This window comes from Alosa pseudoharengus, unplaced genomic scaffold (genome assembly GCF_046254945.1).
Source record: "Alosa pseudoharengus isolate Yale_2024_CS ecotype anadromous, Long Island Sound unplaced genomic scaffold, YU_APseudo_1.1 YU_APseudo_1.1_scf_13, whole genome shotgun sequence".
NCBI lineage: Eukaryota > Metazoa > Chordata > Actinopteri > Clupeiformes > Clupeidae > Alosa > Alosa pseudoharengus.
The window spans coordinates 26,039,168-26,066,866 of record NW_027468598.1 but is presented as its reverse complement, the minus strand read 5'-3'; the positions used below and the strand labels follow the sequence as shown (position 1 = coordinate 26,066,866).

General features: G+C 41.5%; 1 protein-coding gene across 1 annotated transcript; it reads right to left on the bottom strand.

Annotated features, from left to right (window-relative positions):
• Positions 1–4,294: 4,294 nt before the first annotated feature.
• Positions 4,295–14,856, bottom strand: LOC143121371 (olfactory receptor 5F1-like). The gene is made up of 3 exons (XM_076281730.1): positions 14,401–14,856; positions 14,077–14,238; positions 4,295–4,402 (listed from the first exon to the last, which is right to left on the bottom strand). Exons 1-3 carry the CDS (start codon positions 14,854–14,856, stop codon positions 4,295–4,297), a joined length of 726 nt encoding a protein of 241 aa, XP_076137845.1.
• Positions 14,857–27,699: the final 12,843 nt, after the last annotated feature.

Here is a 27,699-nt window from a genome sequence, read left to right as displayed (position 1 = left end):
CTACAGAACTGCTCAGGTGTGAGTACCTCCAGCTAACATGGCATACTACATAGGCAGGCTCGATGCATTCGATAGCTCCACGGAGGACTGGAACACTTATGTCGAACGACTTGAACAATTCTTTGTTGCCAACGAAGTGGAGGCGGATAAATATGTTCCTGTCCTGCTAAGTGTGATGGGTGGGAAAGCGTACAGCAACTTAACAGCCCCAGAGACACCTGCCGGCAAGAAGTATGACGAGATTGTGGAGGTAATGCGTGCACATTTATCGCCTAAACCGCTGGTAATTGCGGAACGTTATAGGTTTCATAAATGGAATCAAAAAAAGGAAGAAACGGTAGTGGCATACGTTGCTGAGCTGAAAAGACTGTCAGAACATTGTCAATTTGGGACTGGTTTAAATGACGCATTACGGGACCGTTTAGTCTTTGGCATTCGTCATGAAGGAATTCAGAAAAGACTGTTGACGGAGGCTGATCTCACATTCAAAAGGGCTTTGGCAATTTCAGTTTCGATGCAAACGGCGGCAAAGGATGCACTCGAACTACAGGGTGATGTGAAAACCGAAAATGTGAATCAGCTGGCCATGAAAGGAGCTACGCAAAGGCAGTCAGAACAATGCTACAGGTGTGGTGGCTATCATTTATCATCTCAGTGTAGATTCAGAACAATGCTACAGGTGTGGTGGCTATCATTTATCATCATAGTGTAGATTTAGAAACGAACAATGTAGGAAATGTGGGAAAACTGGACATATTCAGCGAGTCTGCCGAGACTGACACCAGAGACAATCGTAAGAGGCAACAGACGCGTGCATAATGTTACTGAAATATCAGATAGTGAAAGTGAGGACGCATTGGCCAGTCTGCAATTGCACAGCATACATGGTAGGGATAAACAGATGATTTGGCTTACTCCAAAAGTAAATGGACAGATGATAAAAATGGAATTGGACACTGGATCAGCTGTTTCAGTAATATCAAAAAAAGACTATGACACACTTTTTGGCAAAACAACGTTCAAACCAACTTCTATGCTTCCCAAAACTTATACAGAAGAGAAAGTTGTTCCTGTTGGTGTACAGTCTGTACAAGTGGAGTATAATGGTCAGGAAGAGGTGTTGCACCTGTATGTTTTGGAGAGAGGAAGTGCACCACTCTGGGGACGTGAATGGCTGAGAAAGCTGAGGCTCGATTGGAGTGTCATAAAAAGCCTGCATGTGTTGTCCAAAACACCACAATCAACTGAGGTCAAGCTGGACCAGGTATTGGAAGAAGCTGCAGCAGTGTTCAAAGAGGGGATTGGAACACTTCGACATATAAAGGGGAAAATCACACTCAAAGATGGAGCTCAGGCAATATTTCATAAGGCACGCCCTGTCCCCTATGTCATACGGCCTGTAGTAGAGAAGGAACTTGACCGGCTAGAAGCTGATGGAATACTTTCCAGAGTCGACTGGAGTCCCTGGGCAACCCCAGTGGTTCCAGTCGTTAAGAAAAATGGCACGGTCAGGCTTTGTGGCGACTTTAAAGTCACAATTAACCCGGTGCTCCAGGTTGAGCAATACCCACTACCGAGGATTGAGGATATTTTTTCAAAATTGTCTGGTGGGCAGCGTTTTTGAAAGGTGGACTTAGCAGAAGCATACCTCCAGATGGAAATGGAGGAGGACTCAAAGACATTTTTGACCATCAATACCATCAAGGGTTTGTACCGCTACAATAGACTTGTGTTCGGAGTGGCCTCAGCACCAGCAATATGGCAACGGGCCATGGACCAGGTGTTACAAGGAGTACCAGGCACACAATGCTACCTCGATGACATCATTGTCACGGGGGCCACTGATACTGAGCACCTAGAGAACCTAAGACAGGTCCTAAAGAGGCTGGAAGACTATGGACTCCGGGCACGGAGAGACAAATGTAAATTTCCTCGAGTCCAGCGTCACGTATTGTGGACACACCATTGATGTGAATGAGCTACACAAGTGTCAAGAGAAGGTCCAGGCAGTGTTAAAGGCCCCTCGACCTCAAGATGTTTCGCAGTTGAGATCCTTTCTGGGGTTTGTGAACTATTATCACAGATTCTTGCCCAACCTGGCAATGGTGCTCCATCCCCTGAACAAGCTGCTCCAGGTAGGACGGAAATGGGTGTGGACCAGGGACTGTGAACATTCCTTCAAAGAAGCAAAGATCCTGGTGACATCAGACACAGTCCTGACCCACTAAAACCCTTCTCTACCAGTTAGGCTAGCCTGCGATGCTTCACCGTACGGCATTGGGGCAGTGATGTCTCACATTATGGATGACTGCAGTGAACGGCCAATAGCTTTTGCATCTCGATCCCTAACCAAAGCAGAGAAAAACTACGCCCAGATTGACAAAGAGGCACTGAGTCTGGTGTGGGGCGTAAAAAGATTTAATCAATATTTGTTTGGCAGAGAATTTACTCTCATTAATGACCATCAGCCACTCATGTCCATCTTCAGTCCTCAAAAAGGCGTTCCAGTGACTGCTGCAGCCCGTATGCAACTCTGGGCATTGTTTCTCGGGGGACACCAGTACAAGATAGAGTTCCGGAGGACTGGGAACCACGCAAACGCAGACGGACTGTCACGTTTGCCTCTGGACAGTATCAAAAACAAACAGGATGACTGCTACGCATTAGATATGTTCACCCTCGGCCAAATTGAAAGCCCACCTGTCACAGCAGAAATGGTACAGGCTGAGACTAGACGTGACAAGGCATCGTCTCAGGTTTACACAGCCACGCAAGCTGGCTGGACAGCAGCCCACAAAACCACCTTAGCTCCTTTCTATCAGCGTAGAAGTGAACTTACCTTGAATGCTGGCTGTGTCATGTGGGGGGTAAGAGTCATCATACCGAGTAGCCTCAGAACGAAGGTTTTAGAAGAACTCCATTCTGGCCATCTGGGAGTGGTGAAAATGAAGGCGCTAGCAAGGAGCTTTATGTGGTGGCCCGGAATTGACCAGGATATTGAGCGTGTAGCAATGCAATGCCCGGGCTGCCAACAGGTGCAAAACGAACCGGCACATGCCCCACTTCACCAGTGGGAATGGCCTGCATCTCCATGGCAACGCATTCATGTTGACTTTGTGCCCATGAAGGGCCCTGCAAACTTCCTAGTGGTGGTGGATGCATGTTCCAAATGGCCAGAAGTTTTTACTATGAACTCCACCACAACAAGTCAAACAATTACAGTGCTGAGGGATCTCTTTGCCAGAACTGGAGTTCCAGAGCAACTTGTCAGTGATAACGGGCCCCAATTCACAAGTGAAGACTTCCAGACATTTTTGAGAAGAAATGGGATCCGTCACATCTCTTCAGCCCCCTGGCACCCGGCAACCAATGGTCAAGCAGAAAGGTTTGTTCAGACTTTGAAACAAGCCCTTAGGGCAATGCAGAATGACAATATCACTCTCCACCATAAACTGAGTAACTTCCTGTTCGCCTACAGGAATGCTACACATGCCACCACCAACCAGACACCAGTCATGCTGTTCCTGGGGCGTCATCTTTGTTCCAGATTGGATCTACTCCAGCCGACGCACTGTCCAAGACAGACAACTCCAACAGCTCCAAGACATTCAAGATGTTGAAGTAGCATCAGGCATCGTTTGGCGGCGCCATGTTGACCAGCTGAGGAAATCAGGACTCACTCCGGATGAAGATTTGTCCATGGTGTCCACTGCTGCTGAAACAGGAGGGCCCGCAACACCACCAGAGCCCTCTCCATCAATGGACTGTCAGCCTGTCCCTATTCCTTCATCTTCCACCGACACCAGTGTCCCTGTGGGAAATCAGGCGGACACGCCTAGCGATGAGGGACGTTACCCCACTCGTGTCCATAGGCCCCCTCAAAGACTGATAGAAGAATAACTACTTAGTTACATCTAATTGCAAATGTCTTAACATTGAATAATGTTCATTACAGTTGTTTTCCAAGTGCTTTAAGTTTATATGATGAAAAAAAGAAAAAAAAAGAAAAAGAAACAAAAGTGTAATGTTAAGACCTAGCTTAAAATGTCATTACGTTTATTAGTTTCTATCTAGGAGGGAGGAATTGTAGTGTTTTGAGTAACCCACTGGTGTCTTAGTAGTCAGTTCTGTAAGAGTTGGCGATTAGTAATGCCTATAGAATGAGATCCTATGTTGATTGGTTATGCCTGTTTTGCTGCCACCGCTCTGTGCTGTTTATTAAACGAAGCTACTAGTTTCATGCAAGCTGCGTCTCCATGCGTCTCTGATAAAAAAGTAACATACACAACAGTGTTCATCCTCCTGATCCACAGTTGTGCTGGTGGTCAGCCACAGTTGTGCTGGTGGTCAGCCACCTGGCATTCTCCTCTGTCAAGAGACCATCTTTGAGGGTCTGGAGCTCCTAAAGACGATTGCAGGAGAAAAGGTATTTGCTGGCAGGGGACAGGCAGGACCCCAGGTCTTTGCAGTGTTGCCAACTTAGCGACTTTTTCGCCATATTTAGCGAGATTTCAGACCCCCCCCAAGCTACTTTTTTTTGTAAAAAGCGACCAGCGACAAATCTAGCTTCTTTTTCTGGCGTTCTTGGAGACTTTTTGAGACTCTGATGTGATGGCATGTAACGTCCCTTTTTACTCTTCTGAGTGAGCAGTGAGTTCGGAGAATATTATTTAAATTAGGCCCTTAAAGTTGCCTATTTCAGTAGGCCTAGGAGAAAAGCAAACAAGTGTAAAGGGGAATTAAAGGGCCGTTTTTTTTTTTTTTTTGGGGGGGGGGGGGGGGGGGGAGTCACGACCTGGTGACGTAATTGATATGTAAATTAGTGCATGACGTCATCTAGCGACATTTAGCGACTTTTGGAGCTGGCTTTAGCTACTTTCCATTTGAAATAGTTGGCAACACTGGGTCTTTGTGACCGATACCTGGCAACCATTCGGTCACAAGCCCGGCAACCTTTCGGTCACAGGCCCGAAGCCCTAACCAGTAGGCCACGGCTGCCCCACGGGTGTAACGGTACACAAAAATCACGGTTTGGTGTGTACCACGGTTTCCGAAGTCACAGTTCGGTTATTTTTCGGTACAGTAAGCCTGTAGGTACTGCTAACCTCAAATTCATTGACAATATTTTTGATATACAGTACAATGGGAATAGTTTTTTTAAAAGGTGTCAAATGTTTTTTGATGTTAATTTACTAAACTGACATATGGCCCGCTACTTAATATGTTTTTATGTGGAAACTCAAATTTGAAACATGGTCCACAAGCAGAGAAAAGTCTACTGTTGATTACTGTTAAAGGAGAATTCCGGTGTCAACACACTTTAGGTCAATATCACACCGGAATTCTCCTTTAAGGACTACATTTGGTACATTCAGTACACATCTGTATTGAACCTATACATCTTGTACCAAAACGGTAACCTGACTCTCGCCAGATGAATTTCGTTCCGCCTAGCTCCGCCTAGCTTCACTCACATCCATCTGGGACCTCTTCCATTGAGAGTGATTTCAGCACGAGATTTTATGGTTGAGTCAATCAGGACGCAAGGCGGGAGTTTCATAGATGTGACATAGCGTAGAAGCGACTGTGAGACTGTTATCAGCGTCACGGGTTGGCTTCGATGTGAGTGGTTGAAGTAGCACGTCAATAGATGACGGACAAGTGGCTTATTAAATCATATGCAAGCATTTTTTGATTAGGCCCAGCCTCTGAAACACCATTCCAATGGATCGGTTCCAGATGGATGAGTGGAGCTAGGCGGAACGAAATTCATCTGGCGAGAGTCTACGTTTACACGAAGCAGGGTATTTTCCTAAACGAATATCTGGCCATCTAAGTTTGCAAATAAAACTGCATTTACACAAGACCGTTTTTTTTTTAAATTTGTTTACACGAACCCGTGTACATACATGCTGTCATGAGCACGCCAAACCACAGTGGCAGTCTAACGATAAGCTCAAGCTCACATTAACCAATCAGAATCCTGAAAAGTTGCCCGAGCCGCAGCGGTAGCAGCGGTAAAGCAAGTTGTTGTCGATACATAAACGCGATGGCTATTCCAAAGATTGTTAAGGCGGAGCAAGATACTTCGTCGTAGTTCATGTCTATGGGCGCGAAATGGGGATCGAATCCTGTTTGCATAAAGAGGCGTGTCGATGACGTATTGATGAGCGTACGTTGCAACCCGCCAACAGCAGCGGCATAAATAACCGGCGCACACCTGATATAAAGTCGATTTTCTCCAGACTGGAATGCTCAAAAATGCTAAAAATGTACCTGAAATGTTCACAAGGGTTTGAGGATCATGAAAACGTGCCCGAAATTCACATTCCTAACTCTATAGAACTAAGACCTTAGCATATGTGGTAAAATTCTGAGCTATGCCCATAGACTTCAATGGAGCAGTCGCTGCCTCTGCTCTGCATAAAGGGGGATTTTGACCCCCCCTCGTGCGATCTGGGTTCCCGGAAGTGGCTCCTGATGAAGTATCTTGCTCCGCCTTAACAATCTTTGGCTATTCTGAGCGCATCCATGATCACCTCAGCACCAAAATGTGAAGCACGTGAGAACATGTAAATGTAAACATTGGTCGCACATTTGGTGTACTTCTGTCGCATACTGTGACGTTGGCTGCCCAAAACTCCGTTTACCACAGTTTACAACCAAACACATAAACGAAGTTTTCCAAAAAAATCACTTTGGCCAGAGTTTTTTTGGGATAACCGTTTTACGGGGCGAATTCTCCGTTTGCATCTAAATGAAAGGCTCAAACGTAGGGAAATGTCTTCGTTTATAAAAATACACATGCTCGTGTAAATGGGGTCTCAGGTTACCAAAACGGTTCGGTACGAATACATGTACCTTTACACCCCTATGGTACATAGATGTGCAGTATGTACTTTAGGTAACCCCCCCTGCTAATGCCTTAAAGGACAATTCCGGCGCAAAATGAACCTAGGGGTTAATAACACATGTGTACCGAGTTCGACCGTTCGCTGGGATTTGTTTTCATGCTAGTCGAATGTGACCACTGATTAGCTAATCAGCGTTTAACGCTAGCCTTCGGGGCAAACGCACAGTAGAAAGAAATCGCTATTTCTATACCACTAACAAGGCTCAAAATAGCACCACACTTACACAGTAGCATAATGAGGGTCTCTACATGTAAACTGAAGCATTGAGAACTTTGTAAGTGTCCATGCAGTTTATTAAAAAGAAACACATTACCGTTCACGTCTGGTTCACATACAGGCAGGCGATGTGAACTAAAATCAAACGTAATTTGCGGTGGTTGGGGGGGGGGTTCCATGTTCCATATGTGTTGTGCATGCATTACTTGAAAAGAACTAGCTCCAGTTATGTATGAACAGTGAAGGTAACGATCTCTTGTGAAAAACGTGAACTTGAAGAAGTGAAAATTTAACAATATGAACTATGAATATTTAATAACTTGAAGCTACATCTATAAGTGTGAACATGCTTAAAAAAATATGGGAACAAAACATGGGAACTAAACGTGCATTACGAATATAATCTGTGGGAGCCCTGCTTGTTTCCCTGCAACAAGAAGCTTCCATCTGGGGGTGATGGAAGACAGTGACACCCTCAGTGTGTTTGAAATGTCCAGTCGATTGCGCAATTTGGTCTTAGTTGCAGTCATTGCCGAAAACCCGGCCTCGCATAGATACGTGGTGGGAAAGTTTTCAGCGCTTGTACGGCTATCTCGGGATATTCTGCTTTGGTTTTGATCCAAAAACCCGCCAGAGAGGTTTCCTTACACACTCTTAAGACCACCGTCATTTGCTATTTCGATCAACTGCTCTTCCTCCTGCGCTGACAAGTTAGGACTATTCGGGATATTGACAAATGGGTTGCGGACCCACTCATTGGTTTGCCGTGGATCTTTGGAGGATGGGAAGTAACGCTCAAACTCATTTGAAAGCGCAACAAGGTGATCGCGCACCAGCTGCGAGAGAAAGGGCCCTGCCTCAGTCTCTCCCAAAACCCCCACTACTGTTTGGAACATATCAAATACACCCCGGTCCACTCGTCGTCCCCACAAATCAAGCTTGGCTTTAAATGCAGCGACTTTATCTGCCAGTTTAAAGACAGTCGTCATTCTCCCCTGGAGTGACAGGTTGAGGTCATTAAGCAACCCGAATATGTCACACAGGTAAGCGAGTTTTGACACACAGTCCTCATCACTAAAATGTGCAGCTAACAGTGACTTTTTTTCTGTAAGAATCGGGCTCTCGCAACTCAAACACTGGCCAGTGACCTGCTAAAGATGCTTGTTTTTTGTTGCTCATTCTAGCAGTTTAGCTAACTTCGTGTGACACTACCGTTCGCCAAGAACTGATCAAGTGAAGTGAGCTGACCTGAGGCTGCGCAGCGCTGAAGGCAATATGTGTTGAAGTGTTGAAGGCGGGACAGACAGATGTAAGAAAATAGACCTTGCAAAATGCAAACATGCGCGCAATCAAACAACTGCATATAGACCTATGCTATGTAAAAACGTGACATTATTGCGAATTTAATTTAGTTTAGTTTGCATGCAGTTTTTTTTAACTCATGTCGTAGGCTACGGCCCGGTTAGGAATGTCCTGCGGCCCGGTGGTTGGGGACCGCTGCTTTAAGAGACATGCTAGTAGTAGTGAGAAAGCTAGTGTAACAGGACAAGGTCCACGCCCCTTGTCTAGGCCCGCTGTGCATGCATCCAGTGATATTCCTGGTAGGTTATCGTGGCATTGCATTCGTAGTAGCTTTCCCTGTATGATGTAGGCTAGTATAGTTAATACAAACTTTCGGGTTTTAGGACTGCTGTCGGTCGCAGAACATGGGCCTCATAACCAACCTCATCTGATCGGTATGTAATTTTAACTGTCTTTAAAATAATATGTAGCTTGCGTGGGTTTTAGTTGTATCTTTTCATGTAGCAGAGCTTGATGGTAACACAAGGAGCGGCAACATCAAGGCTACTTTGGTCCGGGTTTCCGAACGCTGCTGTTTTGTTTGCACCCAAGTTGTGTTGGTCAATTTTACATGTTTTTATGTTTGCATTCCACACGGGAGAAGAACTGTACAACGGACGCTCCCGTCCAGCGTTATGTCTGTTAAAGTGGCCTTGAACGCCCTGCGGGTTCAATGTCAATAGAAGCTGTAATTGCGCACTGAATGCCTGTTTCTAATTGTAAATGGACATTAACCAGAAGTCATGCCAACGTGCGAGAATACATTAGGCATTGCTGTATGAGAATATGTTCTTCCCACTGTGTATTTTGTGTGTTATCCTCCTGAGAACCAATCCATAGACCTGTGTCCTCTGTAGTGGACATAAGTTCTAGAAGCATACCCCTTTACCCCTTTGAGCTATTCTATCAATTCCTGTGGTCTTTTAAAGAGGACATCCTGGGCTTTCTAATGATATATCATGTGATTGGCTGGGTTGCTGGGAACCTCCTCTTCCTGATTCTCAAAAATGGTTGACATCAAAACAAGCACATTTTATGGAAGGAGGAGAGATAAGTCAAATAGTGTCTTCTTATTAAGCATTCATTATGATGGCAATATATGGTCTTGTTAATGAAAATGTCAGGAATCATATGATTCATTTTGAAAGAAGTTAAGTTATTTACATTTTGAAATAATAGTGACTTTATCAATGTCCATTATAATGGACACCAGGACCAAAATATTTAGATTTTTTGGGAAATTTAGGAGATCATTTGTATAGGATGAATGAGGGGGGATCAGATTTGGAGCTCTCAGGTGATGAGTGAGTGAAACAGAGATGAGGACTATGAACCTGTGCCTCAAGAAGATAGCGAGGAAGAGTAAGACTAAAAAATGAATTATCGCAGATGAAAGAAAAACATGAAAATGAAATGAACAATCCAGAAAAAAGAAATACAACTGTCCAAAAAGGCAAATAAAGTAGTCTAGAAGGATAAATAACATTTCCCCTTACATTTGGTTAAGTTTACCCTTAATTTAATACCACTAAAAGCATAATTTGTCCATTTTTGTCTATTTTCATGGCTACCTTTTCATAGTAAAACGGTCCTTTTGTCCACCACAGGGGACATGCTATAAAATTTAAAATAAAAATAAATTTAAAAAAATAAAAATTGTAAGATTTTTTTTTAATCCTAAATAGAAAGGAAATCACACAAAAAAAGACATTGTTGGACACTTTTTTTTCTTGGTTCCCAGGAGGTTATGATTAGTGGCTCATTCAGTGATCTTTCTCTCTTGCGAGACAGGAGCTGCAGGCCAACTGGGGTGGTGGGCTATCTCAAGGTGGTGGCGTCCCTTCACTTTTCCTGCTGTGGTGCATCTGAGCATTTGGTTTGACATGTTCACGTGTGGTGTGCCTTAGACCCTCTCTTCTGATATACTCCCCAGCCCCGGGTAAGCTTCAGTCCTGTCCCTGGCTTTCCCCATCTTTCTTCAGCCATTAATCTGATGAGCACATTTTGGTCTGTGTGCGCGTGGGTGTGTATGACTGTGTGCGTGTGTGTATACATGTATGTCCAGGCCTTGTAGGCCACTTGTGTCAGTGCCTTGGTGGCAAAGGAGTTTACTGACTATGTGGAGAGAACCCACTCCCTGTATGTTTTCAAATATTTGTTAATAAAGACAGTTTTTTTTGGAACCACGCCTCTGGTTTTCCTGTGATCACAAACCTGTGTTGCCTGGTTGGGCTTCAGGTAACAGATTGTAGTCCAATTCATTGAAGATTCTGAGGGGCAGGGCCTCAGATGGCGTAGTCGACAATTCGTAAATAGAGAACTAACTTACCATTTGCCACACTAGCTTCCTGGGGTTTTAGCATGACTACTAGCATCTCGAGCCTAAGGTTTGAGTTCTGGCGAGTGCAGGGTTCTAAAGCGTGCATTTGGTCCAGGGATATAGTGGAGGCTAAACGCAAGTAAACATAGTTTATCCAACTCTGAAATTTCAAAAATAGAGTTTATCCACCTCTTATTAGAGTTTATCCACCTCTCAAAAGAGTTTATTCACCAATTGCAACTTTGAACATCCAAAAATCACACTGTATTATCTACATTCACAATATGTACACTCATTAATACTCTAGGAACCATTTGATACCACTGGTATTGTTATAAACATTGGACAATAACCTCCACCATCATCAAATATGTTCTGAATGCCTTTTTTTTTTAAATCTGATACCGCATGGCACTGTCCATCTCACCGTGATCACAGGATTCATAGTTTACCCACCTCTTATTTTACCACTACATCCCTGATTTGGTCTATAATGCATTAATTCAATCTTGCCTAGTATCGTACACAACCATGACTAGAATACTCTGTTCAGCGGGATGCATGCTTCTGTTTCCCATGTCGGAATATGCCCTTGCCAATGATAAGGGTGTTTTTACCATACGAGGTTTTAACAACTGGAAAGCGGCACTTGGGCGTGAGAGGGGGTTACAGAAGCATGCATCCTGCCAAGGTCATGTACAGTACAGGTTGTGGCCACCAGGTCTGAGCACAAATGTAGAGAAGGTTACAGAGGTCATTTCATCTGAAGACGTGCAGATATTGGATTGAGAAAGCCTGAGGCCCTATCAGCATGCATAAACAAAATAACTGTTCAGAAGTGGTTTGAAATCTATGAGAGCCTTCTCACAGATTTGGGAATTAAGGATGTCCAAAGTCACACCGAGAATCTAGATGAGACTGGGGTACCGGACAATTTATTGTATTCCAAAGTAGTTGCAGAGAAGGGTATGGCCTGTATAGACATCATATCTGGGAAAAAGGCTGATATCACCCCAGCCCTTGTCTCATTTAATGTTGCTGGACTAAAAGTCAAAGACTGTACAACATGCCCCCAAACACCATTCTGCGGGTGTCAGACAATGGGTGGATTGTATCAGAGCTCCTTGTGGATTGGGGGAAGCAAAAGGAAGTAGGCCTATTAGAGTTGCAGAAGATCCAAAGATGGAGGAGTGGGTGAAGTGTGAAGGATGGTTCCATCAGACATGTACCCTTGAAATCCAGAGTTCTCACGAGAGCACAATTTGAATCGTCTCTGCGAGACACTCTGGCAATGAGTAATGATGCACGTTACTTTTACTCCTTGCATAGCAAGGAACCAATCACATCGGTGTATCTGATATAGACGGGCCAGAGGCAAGCTAAATAGATGACGACAGCGCTGCAATGAATCAGTCAGTAAACATTGGTCATAGTGTTATCCAATTGCATCGAAGTCCGGAATCAGTCAGTAAACATTAGTCGTAGTGTTATCCAATTGGGTGCAGTGAGATTTTTAAATGCAAACTTGGTGCCGCCCCTCGAGTTGGGCCATTACATTAGTCATGGCCAGGGCCCCGTTTCCCGATAACGACGGAGACACGCACTTACGAGGGTTTTCTACGATTTATCTTACGATCGTTCGTTTGGTTTTCCCGACTGTTTCCCGAACATGCTCGTAGCGTGAACGTAGCTCTTAAGATGCTCGTAAGGGGAGCTGGCCATGTTAATAGTTCTGAAATATCCTCTAATTTGATGGTGATGTCAGGTGACTGGACGTCACAGCTATAGGCCCACCATTTAAACTTCGGATCTACACATTAATTCACATCAATACGAAAATAGAAAGCATCCCAAGTAGGCTATAAACCACACACAGACATAAATAATAATTACTTAAGATTAGATTGTTGCACCTTTTATGTTTATGTCTACAGTATGTCACTTAAAAAGACGTTTAATGGTAAGAAAGTGAGGAAATGTGTAGGCTTAAATAACATAAGTCTAGGCTTAGATTTTGATGCAGCACAGACTAAACCACATGTTCCTTTTCTCTGCTTTTACCTCATAGGCCTAATAAAATATAGCCTTCACTTAGCAAAGATAATGCCAAACAATTCTGGCAACGTCTTGTTTCATAACTTGATTGCATTTTTGTCCGCTTTTAATCATATTATTATGACCATTAAATGTATGCTATTTTGCGCGCTAAAATCTGAGGCTGAAGTAGCCTAAACATAATAAAGAATGGGAACGTAGTTGGATATAGTATAGATGTAAAGTTGTAGTTGTTTGAATGTGTCTGATGTTTTTTTTTATATAATTGTAACAGCATTCTTGTTGTTATGGTTATGCTGTTGTTGTTTTTAAATATATTGACAGATAAGTTATATTAATTCTTGTTATTTATGTAGTTATGAATTTTCTAGACTTATGACATGTTGCTGACCCTCATTACCAAATAAAATATGTATTCCATTTTTATTATCATTGTGTAGAAGACAACCTACCTTTGTAACCTTTGTAAAGGTTATATTAAGGTGAAATCTTGCATAGTGTACCTTTAATGAATGAGGCGGAGGTAAAGACCTCCAAAACGCAAAGTGGTTTCATTAATTCTGTATATTGGGACACCGATAGTAGGTGATAGTCATGCATTTATAGCAAGCGAGGGAAACATGCAGTTTAGTTTATAAAGAAGCCAACAACAGCCAATGTACTTTCTTTGATTGCTGACTGATATGGACCGGCGAATAAACTTTTTCACCAGATCTACTTCATAGGTGTCCTGATATACAGAAATAATAGCTACCCTCCCAGCCACACAGAAAAAAGGATTTATTTTATAACAAACTACATCTTAAATATATCAACAAAGCACATAATACAAAAGGTCATTTTATGTCTTCCTATATTCAATGGACAGTCAATACAGTTAAATTTGTCAACAATACATTATGTAAGCTCTACATTTTATAATCTCTGTTGTCCAATGTCCAAAGTATTTAACTGACCTCAAATCATGATTAAGTGAAGAAACTATATTTATCAGTTGGGGTCACAGTCTGTACTTCAACATCTAATTTCAGAACAAGAGGTCAGGGTTTATCAAACAATGATTAATCATCCATTGTTTCTAAGATAACACATGTGTTTACAACGTTGTCTGCATAGTACTTTTCCACGTATCTGTGGAAGTTGTAGGCCATAAATTATTGGGTTCAGTAGTGGAGGAAAAATCAGAAATTGTATAGACAATGCATTACGCACACCAGTTGGAAGATTTACTGAACCATCCCAGCTGTAAAATACATCAAACAATCCAGTCACACTATATATGACCATGACCACAATATGAGGCACACAAGTTTTACTGAACTTTGCTCTACCCTCACTAGATGATATACAAACCTTGACAATATGAGCATAAGAAATTAAAATGAAAACAAACTGTAGAAGATATACTGAAATAACTAACATACTCCATACCCGGTTGGCTATTGCTCGATGACACCCCAGCATTAACATTGAAGGATTGTCACAGAATAGTTTATGGATGTGAGATCCACAAATGGGTATTCTAGAAGTCAGGAGAATAACTATTGCTGTTGCCAAAAGATTAGAAGACCAGGCTAATATAAGCAACTTCAACACAACATGTGGAGACATAATGTTGTGGTATTGCAGTGGTCTGCAAATTGCCACATAGCGGTCGTATGACATCACTGTTAAAACTGTAATTTCACTTAATCCAGAGCTATAAATAACATACGTTTGAATCATGCACCAACTGTGGGCTATTGTGTGAATGTCAGATTGCAAGTCCAGCAAAAATTTAGGGTAAAAACCAACAGTCCCGAAAAGTCCATTTGCAGACAGATTGCAGATGAAAATGTACATGGGCTCATGGAGACTTTTATCCACTGTCACAATAAAGATCAATGTTAAGTTGACTATAATAATGAGGGTGTAAAGGACAAACACCAAACAGAAGTACAGAGGCTTGTAAACTCCTGAGTCCTGCAGCCCAGAAAGAATAAAGAATTTAAAAGTAGAGATGTTTCCCATAATTTCAGGCATATTTCACATGTAATGTAATGCTACAGCACATTTAACATCATGAAGCATTTAAATACATCCACCTACAAACATATACCAAATAAAATATCATATTTAGTATTATACATTAAAGTGTATTGATTAAAAGTATATTCACAATGTTTGAACAGCTTACAGCTGTATACTCTGGCTACTTTTTGTTATTCTGTGAACACAAGCACTAGATACAGATACTGTCGATAGCTCATTTATACCTTAACCTCCACCTTAGGGACCTATATCATGTTTTGATTTCCACGAATGAACACAGTGAATGCTACAGGAATGAGATATCAAAACGTGTTATCTAAACTGCCCTCACCGAGAAATGCTACAGGAATGAGATATCTAAACTGCCCTCACAGAGAGGTACAATCAGTGACATTTTATCACCACAGATCTCATCCTCATAGTTATGACAAGTTGCAAACACTACAGCTGGGGTACAATGGGAGTGCAACTGAAGCATTCAGTTCACAGAGCGTACAACAACAATTAGCTTCGACTATAATTGATGGAACTGGGTACACCAGAAGTGATAGCAGCACACATTTTTGAAAAAATTAGACCAGACCATTAGATCTTAAACTGTTTTATGAACACAATGCTTCAGTTGTGCACTCGGTGTAATAATCTGGTGCAAATAAGCATGTGAGTTTAATGATGTGAAGTTCATGATGTTATTGTGTCTTAGAAGTATTGGAAGTGTTATTGTAAATGACCCCATTAAGGCGAGACACTACAGGTGAATAGGGTAAAAATTTTAACAAGCAGATATCATTATGAAACTTACCCAGTTGATTACTTACATTAATATGAGAATGTATTACAAGTTTTCTGTAATATAATGTTTACATATGCAAATTAGGCATTATCTCATTAAATATGCGCTAATTTGCATACATTTTAAAACAAGAAACCTGAGCATTGGATACAGCCAGGTTCAAAATTATGTTTTCATTGTGTTCAGATAATAGATGTTGAAAAAATTACAGAGGGATTAATGAATATCTACTTTAGTTATCCTGTAAATCAGAATATAATGTCAATAGCCATAAAAAATCGATTTTTGCCATGTTTTTAGGCATAAAATGTCATGTAAGTCAGGCTAGGAATAATATATCAACAAACCCCTCTGTAAATATCTTCGAAATATAGTTAGGCATAAGTCTAGAAAGTTTGGTGTATGTAAGTGCTTCTGAAGTGGAGTTTCCTTGCTCAGAGTGGGAGCTCGTTTTGAGAAAACAGCCTTGAAAGACCCAATGAGATTCCGTTCTCAGCCTAGACTCGTCTTTGAACTTTCGCGATTGGTTGCTGATACAAAGGAAGTGTCCATATATGGAACACATAGCGTGATACAGGAAAAACAGAGCTTTCCAACGGTACTACACAGGATATGTTTGGGTCACAGTCGCGGGAGTGCATGCAAGGTTAGAATGCTAACTTTTGCTGAATTTAGGATAAATATACAGGCGCGAGTAGACACAATATAATGAAATAAACACCTAAATGTGTAAATCGGACTTTTTTGTTGTAGTAGTGTGATAGAATACATGCTAAGGTAACAGACTAGCTCAAAATCTCGAAAATTGACCAGTGCATGAAAAAACGATGTTTTCACCTGCCGTGTCTCGCCTTAAGGTTCTATATTTAAGAAATGTATCTGTTTATACTTTCTATTTTGCCTTTATTATAATATTTGTTTAACTATTAGTTTGTGAATGAATAGGCCTTTTATTTTTATGTGTAAGAAGGGGTTGACTTTTATTTTGAAACGGGTTATCGCGAGTTTTGTTTTATTATCTGAAAATGCAGGATAGCGTAAGGAAAAAGGACTACAGCTCTTCTAAAAGAAAGTTTATTGAACAACAATTTAAGGACCCGTATGAGGTTCGCATTGTGAATCACCAATCACAATCTCTATGTTGTGGACGCTGTCCGTCACCGAGATGTGGGGGAAAAGTGTACAACAAACCTTCACAGGACTGTTCGAAATTGGCCACAGCCCCACTTCTGCTTTGGCAGTTGTGAAACGTGATCTGCAGGTGGTGTACGGAGAAAAGTTTTTGTATACCTTGGCTAACAGGGAGATATGCTCAATCAGACGTTCCAATATGTCCAAAGGTTGGCATAACATCTGGACACAAGATGACTACCACTAGTCGCATAAATAGTGTAACGTGATCAACTGATGGACTCAGTGTTATGCAGTATGTAAGAAATAATGGTTACACTTTACTTGACGGTATCGACATAAGAGTGACATGACACTGTCATGAACGTGTCATAAACAAGTCATAAACATTTATGACATAACGCTTCTGTCATTAAGTGTCATTCGGTTTTTGGGTTAGGATTAGGATTAGAATATAGAGAAGGTACAGGCAACTTGTGGTAAGGGAGTAGGAAATGTGGCTTCGTGCCTGCCAAGGATCGAACCCGGGACTCCTGGGTGGTAACCCCCAGCTCATGCACTCTGCCACCTGTGCTTTTGGATATGGTCAAGAAAAGACAACCTATAAAGAAAAAGGGGGGAAGGGAAGGTAAGAAACAAAAGGGTGGGAATTGAACCCTGGTCCTCAGCGTGGCATACCCCAGGTTTACCCCTGAGCTATTGAGCAGATGCTCATTTTAGAATCCCAGTTGGATTTGTCACAGAGGTTAAGGTTAGGGTTATGATATGATTTATACTTATCACTGAGGTTAGGGTCAGGGTTTGGGTTAAGGTTAGGGTTATGATATGGTTTATACTTATCACTGAGGTTAGGGTCAGGGTTTGGGTTAAGGTAAGGGTTATGATATGATTTATACTTATCACTGAGGTTAGGGTTAGGATATGGTTTTGATATGATTTAGACTAAACCATAAATTACACACAAATGGAGAAGGGGAAAAAAAAGGGGGGGGGGGGGCAGAGCCAGGAATTGAACCCAGGACTCCCGGGTGTCTGGTCGGCACTCTTCCTCTATACTGTTGAGTATAAGGCAGTTTCCTGAGAAAAAAGTAATCTATAACACACATAATTAATAGCAAAAAACAAAAGAAATTGAAAAAAATTAAAAAATTAGAACTAATGAGGTGTTCCAACAGGAAAATCCTGGTTTTTAAATTCTAGTACTATATAGACCCATCCTAATTGACCAAAAAGGCATACAGACACCCCAAAATCTGCAAACACACTTTTTTTAACCCATTGTATACCTATGACATTCTACAAGAGTAGACTTTGTAATTTTTTTTTTTTTTTTTGTGAGAGAAAAAAAATAAGACTACAATTTTCTCACTTTAGAAGTTTTTTTGAGGGTTTTTGTACAGTAAGATTTTGTAGTCTATGTGTTGATCATCTTGGTCTAAGTTTCCCAGGTAAAACTAACATGGTCTCCATAAAAGTCAAGACATCACTTTGTTTAAACCCATACTAGTATTAAACACTGGAACGTCAAAAAGATGTTCTAGAACCCTAGACAACAATCAACAAGGACAAGGAAGACACAGCCACAGGTTCGCTTTATTGGTAACAATCCTGGAAAGGAGCAGGCAGAATAAGGAGGTTCAAATGATGGTAATAACACAGTAATAGTAAGATCCTAATAAGGTAATAAACTAGTAATACACTAGTAATTACACAGTAATAGTATGATCCCAATAAGGTAATACACTAGTAATTACGCAGTAATAACATGATCTTAATACGGTAATACACTAGTCATACACTAGTAATTACATGAGGCGTAAATTACCATTTTTCATTTAAGCCCCACGGTTCAATTGTGTTAAGTTTTAACATCCACCTACGTTCAACATTCAGTCTATGTTGCTTGGTCCAGGAATGGTCTGATTGGAGGCCCATGATTCTAAGCTGATCAATGGAATGAATTTGAAAATGGTTGTAAACGCACCTATCCTTGTTCTTACGGATGTAGTAAAGGTGTTGTCTGACTCGTATTTTCATGGAATGTTTGGTTTCACCAATGTATAGGGCACCACAAGTCATGCATTTAACGGCATAGACCAGATTTACAGAGTCAGGTTCAAGGCGTCTAACAATTGGTGCACCCTTACCTGTGAGGGAGTTAACTATGTAATGTGGGAACAGAAAAGGCCCATTTTCCCGCTGTGGACGGTCAAAACGTGTATGAACTAACATGTCTTGTAAGTTCCTGTTTCTCCTATATGCAGAGACCAGGCGGAAGTCTTTGAGTTCAGGAACTTGGTGTTGTACTTGATTAAAGTGATTTTTTAAGGCTCTGTTCACCCCAGACAACTGTGTATGAAAGGTGTGAACAAAAGGAATTAAGGTGGTCTGCCCAGAAAAATCTCTACGCACCTCCTGGTACCGATCAAAGGAACGCCTAACCTCAGACTTGATACCCCTCAAGAATCTCCTGCTATACCCACGGGGACGAAGCGCAGCAAAGAGCGTTCTAGTGGCCTTTTCAACATCCTCCTCCAAGGAACAGATCCTTCTAAAGCGTATAATCTGGGATTTTATAATACCCCGAAAAGTATGTTTAGGATGGAATGATGATTTATGTAAGAGGGCATGTGTATCAGTACTTTTAAAGAATACACGGGTGGCCAATTTTCTCCTCCCCTCGCCCCCATCCTCAACCATAAAAACCTCAGTATCCAAAAATTCCAATAGCTCGGTCTGAACATTGCTAGTAACCTTAATAGAAGGATGGTGTGTATTAAGAACCTCTACAAAGTCCTGAAAAGCAGTCAAACCATGGCTCCAGAGACCCCACACATCATCAAGGTATCTAAAGTAAAGAGAGCAAGAGATATTGGATCACTTAGCTCTGAATCAAGCATCAGTTCACCAGCAAAGAGAAGGGCAGATACGATTGATGCAGATTCAGTGGATATAAAGGACCAGGAACCAAACCAACGACTGTCAAATCAACACCAAGGCGCCTTGTGTCCATCTGGAGTAGGTGCAGCACCAGGGATGGCTTTGAGTCCACCAGAGAAAAACAGCTCAACAGTCAAAGTCATCCAGAATGAGAAGTGCTGCACATTACCATTTGAACAGTCTATCCTGGGGGTGTTGCCCCTGGTCAAAAAGAATGAGCAACTTGTTTAAGACACTATATACCATTGAAGAGAGTTTGTATTTTCAGGACCTCATATTTGAGTAGGCATACATCTGTGTCTGCATATCTATGGCTATTGAACACCTGATCAAAAACTGTGATAGTCAACTGTATGTTGACTATAATAATAGATTACAGTGTTCAAGTTATTCTCCTGACCAGGTAAAATGTATTCCCAACAATAATAACTTTTCTCTTCTCCATCTAAATGTTAGAAGTTTGCAAAAACACCACGATGACTTAGTCTCCCTCCTACCTACCACCAAACATGGCTTTGATGTGGTGGGCTGTAGTGAGACTTGGCTAAATGAGAGATCACATCTAGATTCTCTAAATATTGAGGGATACCAGCTTTTTAACAAAAATAGACCAGATAGAATAGGAGGGGGTGTATGTTTGTATGTGAAATCTAAACTCAATGCTCGTGTGTGTGAAGATCTTAAGATTGATGATGGTCAGTCCGATTCCTTATTTCTTGAGTTAAAAACCAGCAATGTCATAAATTATGTAATTGGAGTGGTCTACCGCCCACCACACTCAGACTTCAACTTATTCAGGATGAAGTTAGATGAACTTTTGTTTACCCTTAACACCAACAAAAAGGAATGTATTATCCTGGGCGACTACAATATTGACATAGCAAAAAATGACATGGAAAAAATTGATTTCATTAATACTCTACATTCATATTCTTTTTTTCCTACAATGAACACCTATACAAGGGTGACCACAATATACAAAAACTATCATTGACAATATAGTCACTAACATACCAAATGCCAGTCTGAGATCTGGGATAATTATATCTGACCTCTCTGATCATTTCCCCATACTGCTATCTATTGACCGAGTAGTAAAACACTTGACTTCAAAACAGAAAATAAGAGTTAAAATCATAAATGATAAAACAATGCAAAATTTGTGCCATAACCTACAGTGGCGTGCACAGACATTTTGGGGGGCAGGTGCTCAGGAGGGGGGGAGGGGGCACTTTTTAGCTCACGTGAAATACTTAATTATAAAAAAAAATTACACGCACATGTTGAATGAAATTTGACTTGTGCTGCAATTAGTAAATCAATATACAATTAAGACAACAAAGAGACCAAAATGTGTTAATTTATGTTGCCTAACAAAACCTATACAACAGAAAACGTTCGTCTTAACACATAGATTTGCAATTGCAAACTCTACCGAAATTATTTGTAGCCTATGTGGTCGTCCTCACGTTATCTGTCATTGACTTGGGCTACAGCGTAAAACTTTATCAGGTGACCAGTCGGCTAAAAATGCTTAGTTGTTTGATGCTGTAGTGTATGAGACATTTTACTGCACAATAAAATGATTACACGTTGGGCTTAGAGGGCAAACTGTACGATTTTACTTGATCTGTAAGACAATAAAGAGACCAAACATTACGAGGAGTTATAGTGGGCTACTGACTGACATTACATGAATGCAGATGGGCATTAATGGGGAACTTCCCGTTTCTTCTGTCACAAATGAATTGTTGCCTAACAAAACATATAGGCCTACAACAGAAAACTTTCTTTTTAACACATACATTTGCAAAATCTACCGAAATTATTTGTATGTGGTCGTCACGTTATCTGTCATTGATTTGGCTACAGCGTAAAACTTTATCTAGCTTCATCTAACTAGTTTATCAAGTGACCAGTCGGCAAAAATGCTTGTTTGGTGCTGAATGAGACATTTTACTGCACAACAAAATTATTACATGTTGGGCTTAGAGGGCAAACTGTAAGATTTTGCTTGATCTGTATGTTACCTGGCTGATGGGGCACGGGAGAAGCAGCCTGTCAGCGACCATGCCTGCTATCTGAAGACGCTTACGTGCCCTGCGCGCGACCGCGCGAGTTCACGTGACAAAGGAAGAGAGATAGGTCGGGTGTGCGTGCGCAATGAGGTGGCTCATTTCGGGGCATTGTTTCAGTCGTTTTTAATGGCTCAGGTTTTCAAAAGATCATTTCAAAACCGACCTCAGTAAAATCTTAATAATATTAATAATAAAAAAAAAGTTTCAAAAGGGCATTTTCATTGATAAAGGGCAAACTTCCTAGTGCTGTAGCACCACCTAGGGTCTATGTATGCACGCCTATGATAACCTACAATATAAAAACTGGAACTCCATCTATCATTGCAGTGGTCCTGATGCTGCATATAATGCCCTTGTAGATACTATAACAGATTCCATCCATCGTACCATCCCTGAAAAAGTGGTTGTAAGCAGCACTAAAGCCCATAAACCATGGCTGACATCAGGCATCCTGAAATCCATTAGTCATAAAAATAAACTCTACAAACAATACTTAAAAAACCCTAATGACACAAACAAGGAAATTTACACAAAATTTAGGAACAAACTCACACATATAATCAGAAAAAGTAAAAGGGATCACTACACAGATTGCCTTAAAATATCACAGGGGGATTCCAAGAAAATGTGGCAGATTCTTAATAGTGCCCTTGGAAGGGGCCAAAAACACTTGGTTCTCCCTGACACTGATAGCTGTGGATCAGCTGATGACGATCTAGCAAATCACTTTAATAACCACTTTGTATGTACTGGGGAAAACCTAGCTAGAACCATTATTCCACCCAGAGGAGCATCTTTTACCCAGTATTTACATGGGGAGTTTCCTAATTCACTTTTTATGCGACCAACCGATTCACATGAAATCTGTGCAATCATTGGGAGTATGAAAAGCTCCAGAACATCAGGTGTTGATGAAATTAGTAGCGTCATTCTTAAGGGCATCATGACTCACATTGCTGAGCCTCTAGCTCATTGTGTAAATCTCTCCCTGTTTCATGGGATAGTTCCAAAACAAACCAAAATAGCTAGAATCATGGCAATATATAAGTCAGGTGATAAGAATGATATTGGCAATTACAGACCAATATCAATTCTGCCCACCTTGTCAAAGGTATTTGAGAAGGTAGTGCACAAAAGATTGAGTAGCTTCCTAGATAAATATAACATACTTGTCCCTGCTCAGTACGGCTTCAAGAAGCAAAGCACTACCTGCATGGCTATCTTAGACCTAACAGAATACATCAGCCAGGCCATTGACCATAATCAACACGCTATTGGCATATTTCTGGATCTGTCAAAAGCATTTGATACTATTGATTTTAATATTTTACTTTACAAACTGCAGCATTATGGAATTAGAGGCACAGCACTGAGATGGTTCAAAAGCTATCTCCAAAATAGAGAACAATTTGTATGTGTCAATGATCAAAGGTCTGTACAAAAACACATCACTTTCGGAGTACCCCAGGGATCTATCCTTGGGCCTCTTTTGTTCATTATTTACATTAATGACATTGTCTATACCTCCGAGGCCTTTCATAAAGTATTATTTGCAGATGACACTAACTTGATCTTCTCCCATAAAAATCTTAGTGTCTTACAGGAGACTGCTAACAGGGAGTTGTTGAATGTTGACACCTGGTTAAAGTGCAACAAATTATCATTAAATGTTAATAAAACAAACTACATAATATTTCGCTCCATAAAAAATAAAGCAAATGTGGAAAACACCTGTATCTCTATCAATGGCCATATCATTGAAAGAGTAACATCAACTAAGTTCTTGGGGGTAGAAATAGATGAATTTATCAACTTTAGAAGTCACATTGATAATCTAGTAAGCAAACTTTCAAAATATGTTGGTTTATTTTTTAAAATTAGACACTTCCTTCCACTTCCTGCTCTTCTTACACTCTATAAAACTCTGTTTGAACCCCACATCAACTACTGCAACATTATCTGGTGCAACACATACTCTAGCTATCTCATAAAACTACAGTCCCTCCAGAAAAAAATTATACGCTCCATAACGTGGTCAAAGTACAATGCACCAACAGCACCTCTGTTCCACAAACTTGGACTCCTCAAACTCACGGACATTAACACATATCACAATGCCTGTACCATGTACCAGGTGGTAACCAAAATGAATAGCCGCCTAGGTGATCTAGTGCCAATCTCTTATCCGCAGCACACTCATTATACCAGGAATAAACACATAATTTCCGGTAAAGTAAGGAAATTGAAGAGCACTAGCCAGAGTATTGTTTCTAGGGGACCCCAGGTGTGGAACATGCTTGAAGGTTTCATAAAAATGTCTCAGTCCTATTTGGTCTTCAAAAAAAATGTTAAATTAAAACTGCTGTCATCTTATGACGTAGTGACTGTTGTGTGACTGCTGTGACTTATGGGTCCAAGTACATTATTATGTCTATTATGTCTCTTAACTTATGACAGGGATGAGATTATTCTATTGTGTGACTGCTATGTTTTATGAGTGCTAGTATAAAATATGTTTGTGTTTGATTCCTTTAAGCTGTTTTATGGGAGATAAGGGACTGTGTCTCTGTTAGAGTGTGTGAGTAAGTGTATATGAGTGTGTTTAGGGGTGGGGTGGGGTGGGGGTCCATGGGTGCCCACTACAAGCATTCTTTGCTTACTAGGGTTCACCCCTTCATGCTGCTATTGTGTTGTCGTTGTGTATTTATTGTATGTGCTCTGTATGTTTGCTTGTGTGTGTCTGGTTTTACAGCATGAATAAAGCTAAAGAACCAAAGTACATATCTGGTAGGAAGCTGCACTTGGGGAAGGCCGTCTCCTCCCAAGATGCCATGTAAATATTTGCATACGAGGGAGCAAACGTCTTCCCCATAGCTGTGCCATGTATCTGTAAGTAATGCTTACCATTAAAACAAAAATCATTTCTAGTGAGACCCAATCGTAACAATTCCAGCACCTCTCCATCTGGCCGGTCAGGATCAGGATATTTCCTAAAGGCCTCCTGCACAGCTATCAAGCCCAGTTCTGTATCAATGTTGGTGTATAGTGATGTAATGTCAATGGTAAACAAAATGGTATTCTGCGGTATAACCAAGTCCCTAATCTTTGCCACAAAGTCATAAGTGTCTTTAACATAACTTGAATGACGTTGTGAAATAGGGTTAAGAAAAAATTCTATATATTGTGCTATATGGTATGACTCTGACCCGCAGTCACTAACGATCGGACGTCCCGGTGGTATCCCTGGAAGAGGCCAGGTGTCTAGCTTTTTATGGACCTTGGGCAGTAAATAGAACAATCTAACCCGGGGTTCATCCGGACCCACCAAAAATCTCCTCTGGCGTTCGGTAATTAAGCCCTGGCTCTTAAGGCGATCCAGAATGGGCTCCTGGAGCTCCCGGGTGGTCATCTGGATCGGTTGTTCAAGGGGGATGTAATGCTCTGTTCTGGATAACTGCCTCTCTGCTTCGCGCAAGTACTGAGCCCGGTCCATAATGACTATCAACGAGCCCTTATCCGCTGGCTTCATCACTAAAAGTTCATTTTGTTGTAATTGACTAAGGGCTGACCGCTGTACTGAGGTGAGGTTGCTAACGGGGGGATCCCTGGAGCCAAGACCAGTCCGCTCGACCAGGACCAAATCTTTTTGACAGAGTTGTATAATGTCATCTGAGATTTGGTTTTCTGGGGGTTCCCAACTAGAGGGATTTTGAAAGGGTCAGATTTCACCAGAGTTATTATAATCAAAAAAATCCAATAATTTGAGTCTTCTGTGATAGGTGTGAAGGTCTTTGCGAAGTCTATTCTTGTCTAAATGTAGGGGCGTAGGAATGAAACTGAGGCCCTTGCTAAGCACTTCAATTTCTGACTGATTTAAGACAAAATGAAGTGATAAATTCATAATATTGTTAACAACTACTGGGGCTGTAGGGCACCTAGTCCCCCTGTGCAGTTTAAATGTTGAAGCCAAAGGTGAAGCATCCTCTCAGCTGTCTTTTTATGCCAGTGAATCCTATCCTGGGAGTTAACATAAAACTGTTGACTATCTAAAGTGGGTAAGAAGTACTTATCCTTCTTCTCCACTCTACGGTTGAACTCACAAATGCGTTCGATGGAGCTGACATCCAATAATCGGGAGTAGGTAATCTGGGCAACATAAACTAAAGCATTTGGAAACCTAGCAGTGCAGGTCCGATAAAGCTCTAAAAATTGCTTCCAAGTGGTTAATGGTTCATTCAAGTTGGTACAATTGATGATACCTGCCGAGATGATAACCACCTCAACCTGATCGTGTAAACCAAGCGGTTTGACTAGTTCCGTAAGGTGATGGAAAGCCGCCCCCGGGAAGCTATCTATTTGTATACTGGAATTTTGGAACGATGGTATCCGGCTCAAATTGGAGTCTCCAAAAATTACTATAGGTTTCCTAATGGTTAAGGCCCAATCCCGACCCTTCATGTGTCTAGTAGGATAGAACAAAGGAGAGGTCTCAGGAGGACAAAGACCCGTGCTTAGAGGTAAGGAAGTGGACTCAGATTGGCCTCTGATTGTGGTGTCATTAATGACCTTTGTTTGTGGCTCAATCATCCTAGTCCCATTATCCAAACCCTGTATTGCAGTAGGTCTCCGTCCAGAGTACTCTCCCCCACTAGCATCTATAGAGGAAGAAGGAAGGACATTATAAAATTGCTTTTTCTCTTACTACAAGATAGTCTGTTTTTAACAGTTTTCGGGGGCACAGGATTCATTACTAGAGGAGAAGGAGAGACTGCCGCTTGCACAGAGGCGGCCTTCACCATTCCAGGTCTTAAAGACTCGTCAGTAGTCTGTTCTATATGGTCAGTCACAGTAGGTTCAGGGGATGTAACAGTTGCCAAGTTGGAAAGAGGCAGAGGGGCATCAAGTTCGAGGTCTGATAAATCCAAAGGAGAAATCGCCTCTGGTCCAATGATCTGTGCTATGACGGGTCTCTGTTTAGGGACCACGTCTATGACTGGAGAAGATGTCAAGGGTTCAATGGGTTTTTGGGTTAGGATTAGGGTTGGAGTTAGGGTTAGGATTAAGCATAAGCCCTGAGAGGCCGTAGGTTACACTGATTCTACAACAGCTAAGGGGCATTGTTAGGCACGACGCGCTAGCCGAGTGCCTAAAACCCCTCTTAGCTGTTGTAGAATCAGTGTAACCTACGGACTTGAGTGGCTTATTGCTTTTCTAAAACTGTTACTATAAATACCTGGCAAAGTTTCATAAAGTAAAGGCACAGCCACTAGAAATATATAACGAGTTAGTCCTAGATAATCATTCTTCCGCCAAGAAATATATTTCCTCCATCTGAATGGTTGCCAAGCAACGTCGAGATTCAGCTACCCTAACTTTTGTATCAAGTTATGGTAGCGCAGTAATATTGAACGAAATGTGGTCAAGGTGTATGTTTAAGCTGCATTTTACAATGGCATCGAACGTGATTCAGCCAATCACAGTCAAGGACCGGAACTATCAGTTTTAGAATTAGGGTTAGGATTCGAGTTAGAGTTTAGGATTAAGGTTCATGTGTCATGAAGGTATTTGCTGGCAGGGGACAGGCAGGACCCCTAGTATTTGTGACCGATGCCTGCAGGAGAGGAGCTCTGAGACGGGTCTACCGTGATGCCACCCTTCTCCAGTGCCCCTTCCATCTGGAGGTGTTTGTGGAGTAAGGAGAATGGTGTATACAAAGGGGAAAGGCAGACTTATGTTCAACATAACAAACATGCTGTCAGGGCCGGCTGTAGGCAGAGCCCACCCAATCATTGTGTCTTGCCCACCCAAGCCCAAGATGGGTGGTCAACCCATAGATTCTTCAGAACATCTTGTACCTAAACAGTTCGGTATGAATACATG

Excerpts from the sequence above, each read along its gene's own strand:
- LOC143121371 (XM_076281730.1), bottom strand. The coding sequence starts at position 14,856 with ATGGGAAACATCTCTACTTTTAAATTCTTTATTCTTTCTGGGCTGCAG. Across the intron at positions 14,239-14,400 it reads CCTGGTCTTCTAATCTTTTG|TTTGTTTTCATTTTAATTTC; the intron begins GCAACAGCAATA and ends TATCTTCTACAG. Across the intron at positions 4,403-14,076 it reads TTTACAGCTGGGATGGTTCA|GAGCTCCAGACCCTCAAAGA; the intron begins GTAAATCTTCCA and ends AATCGTCTTTAG.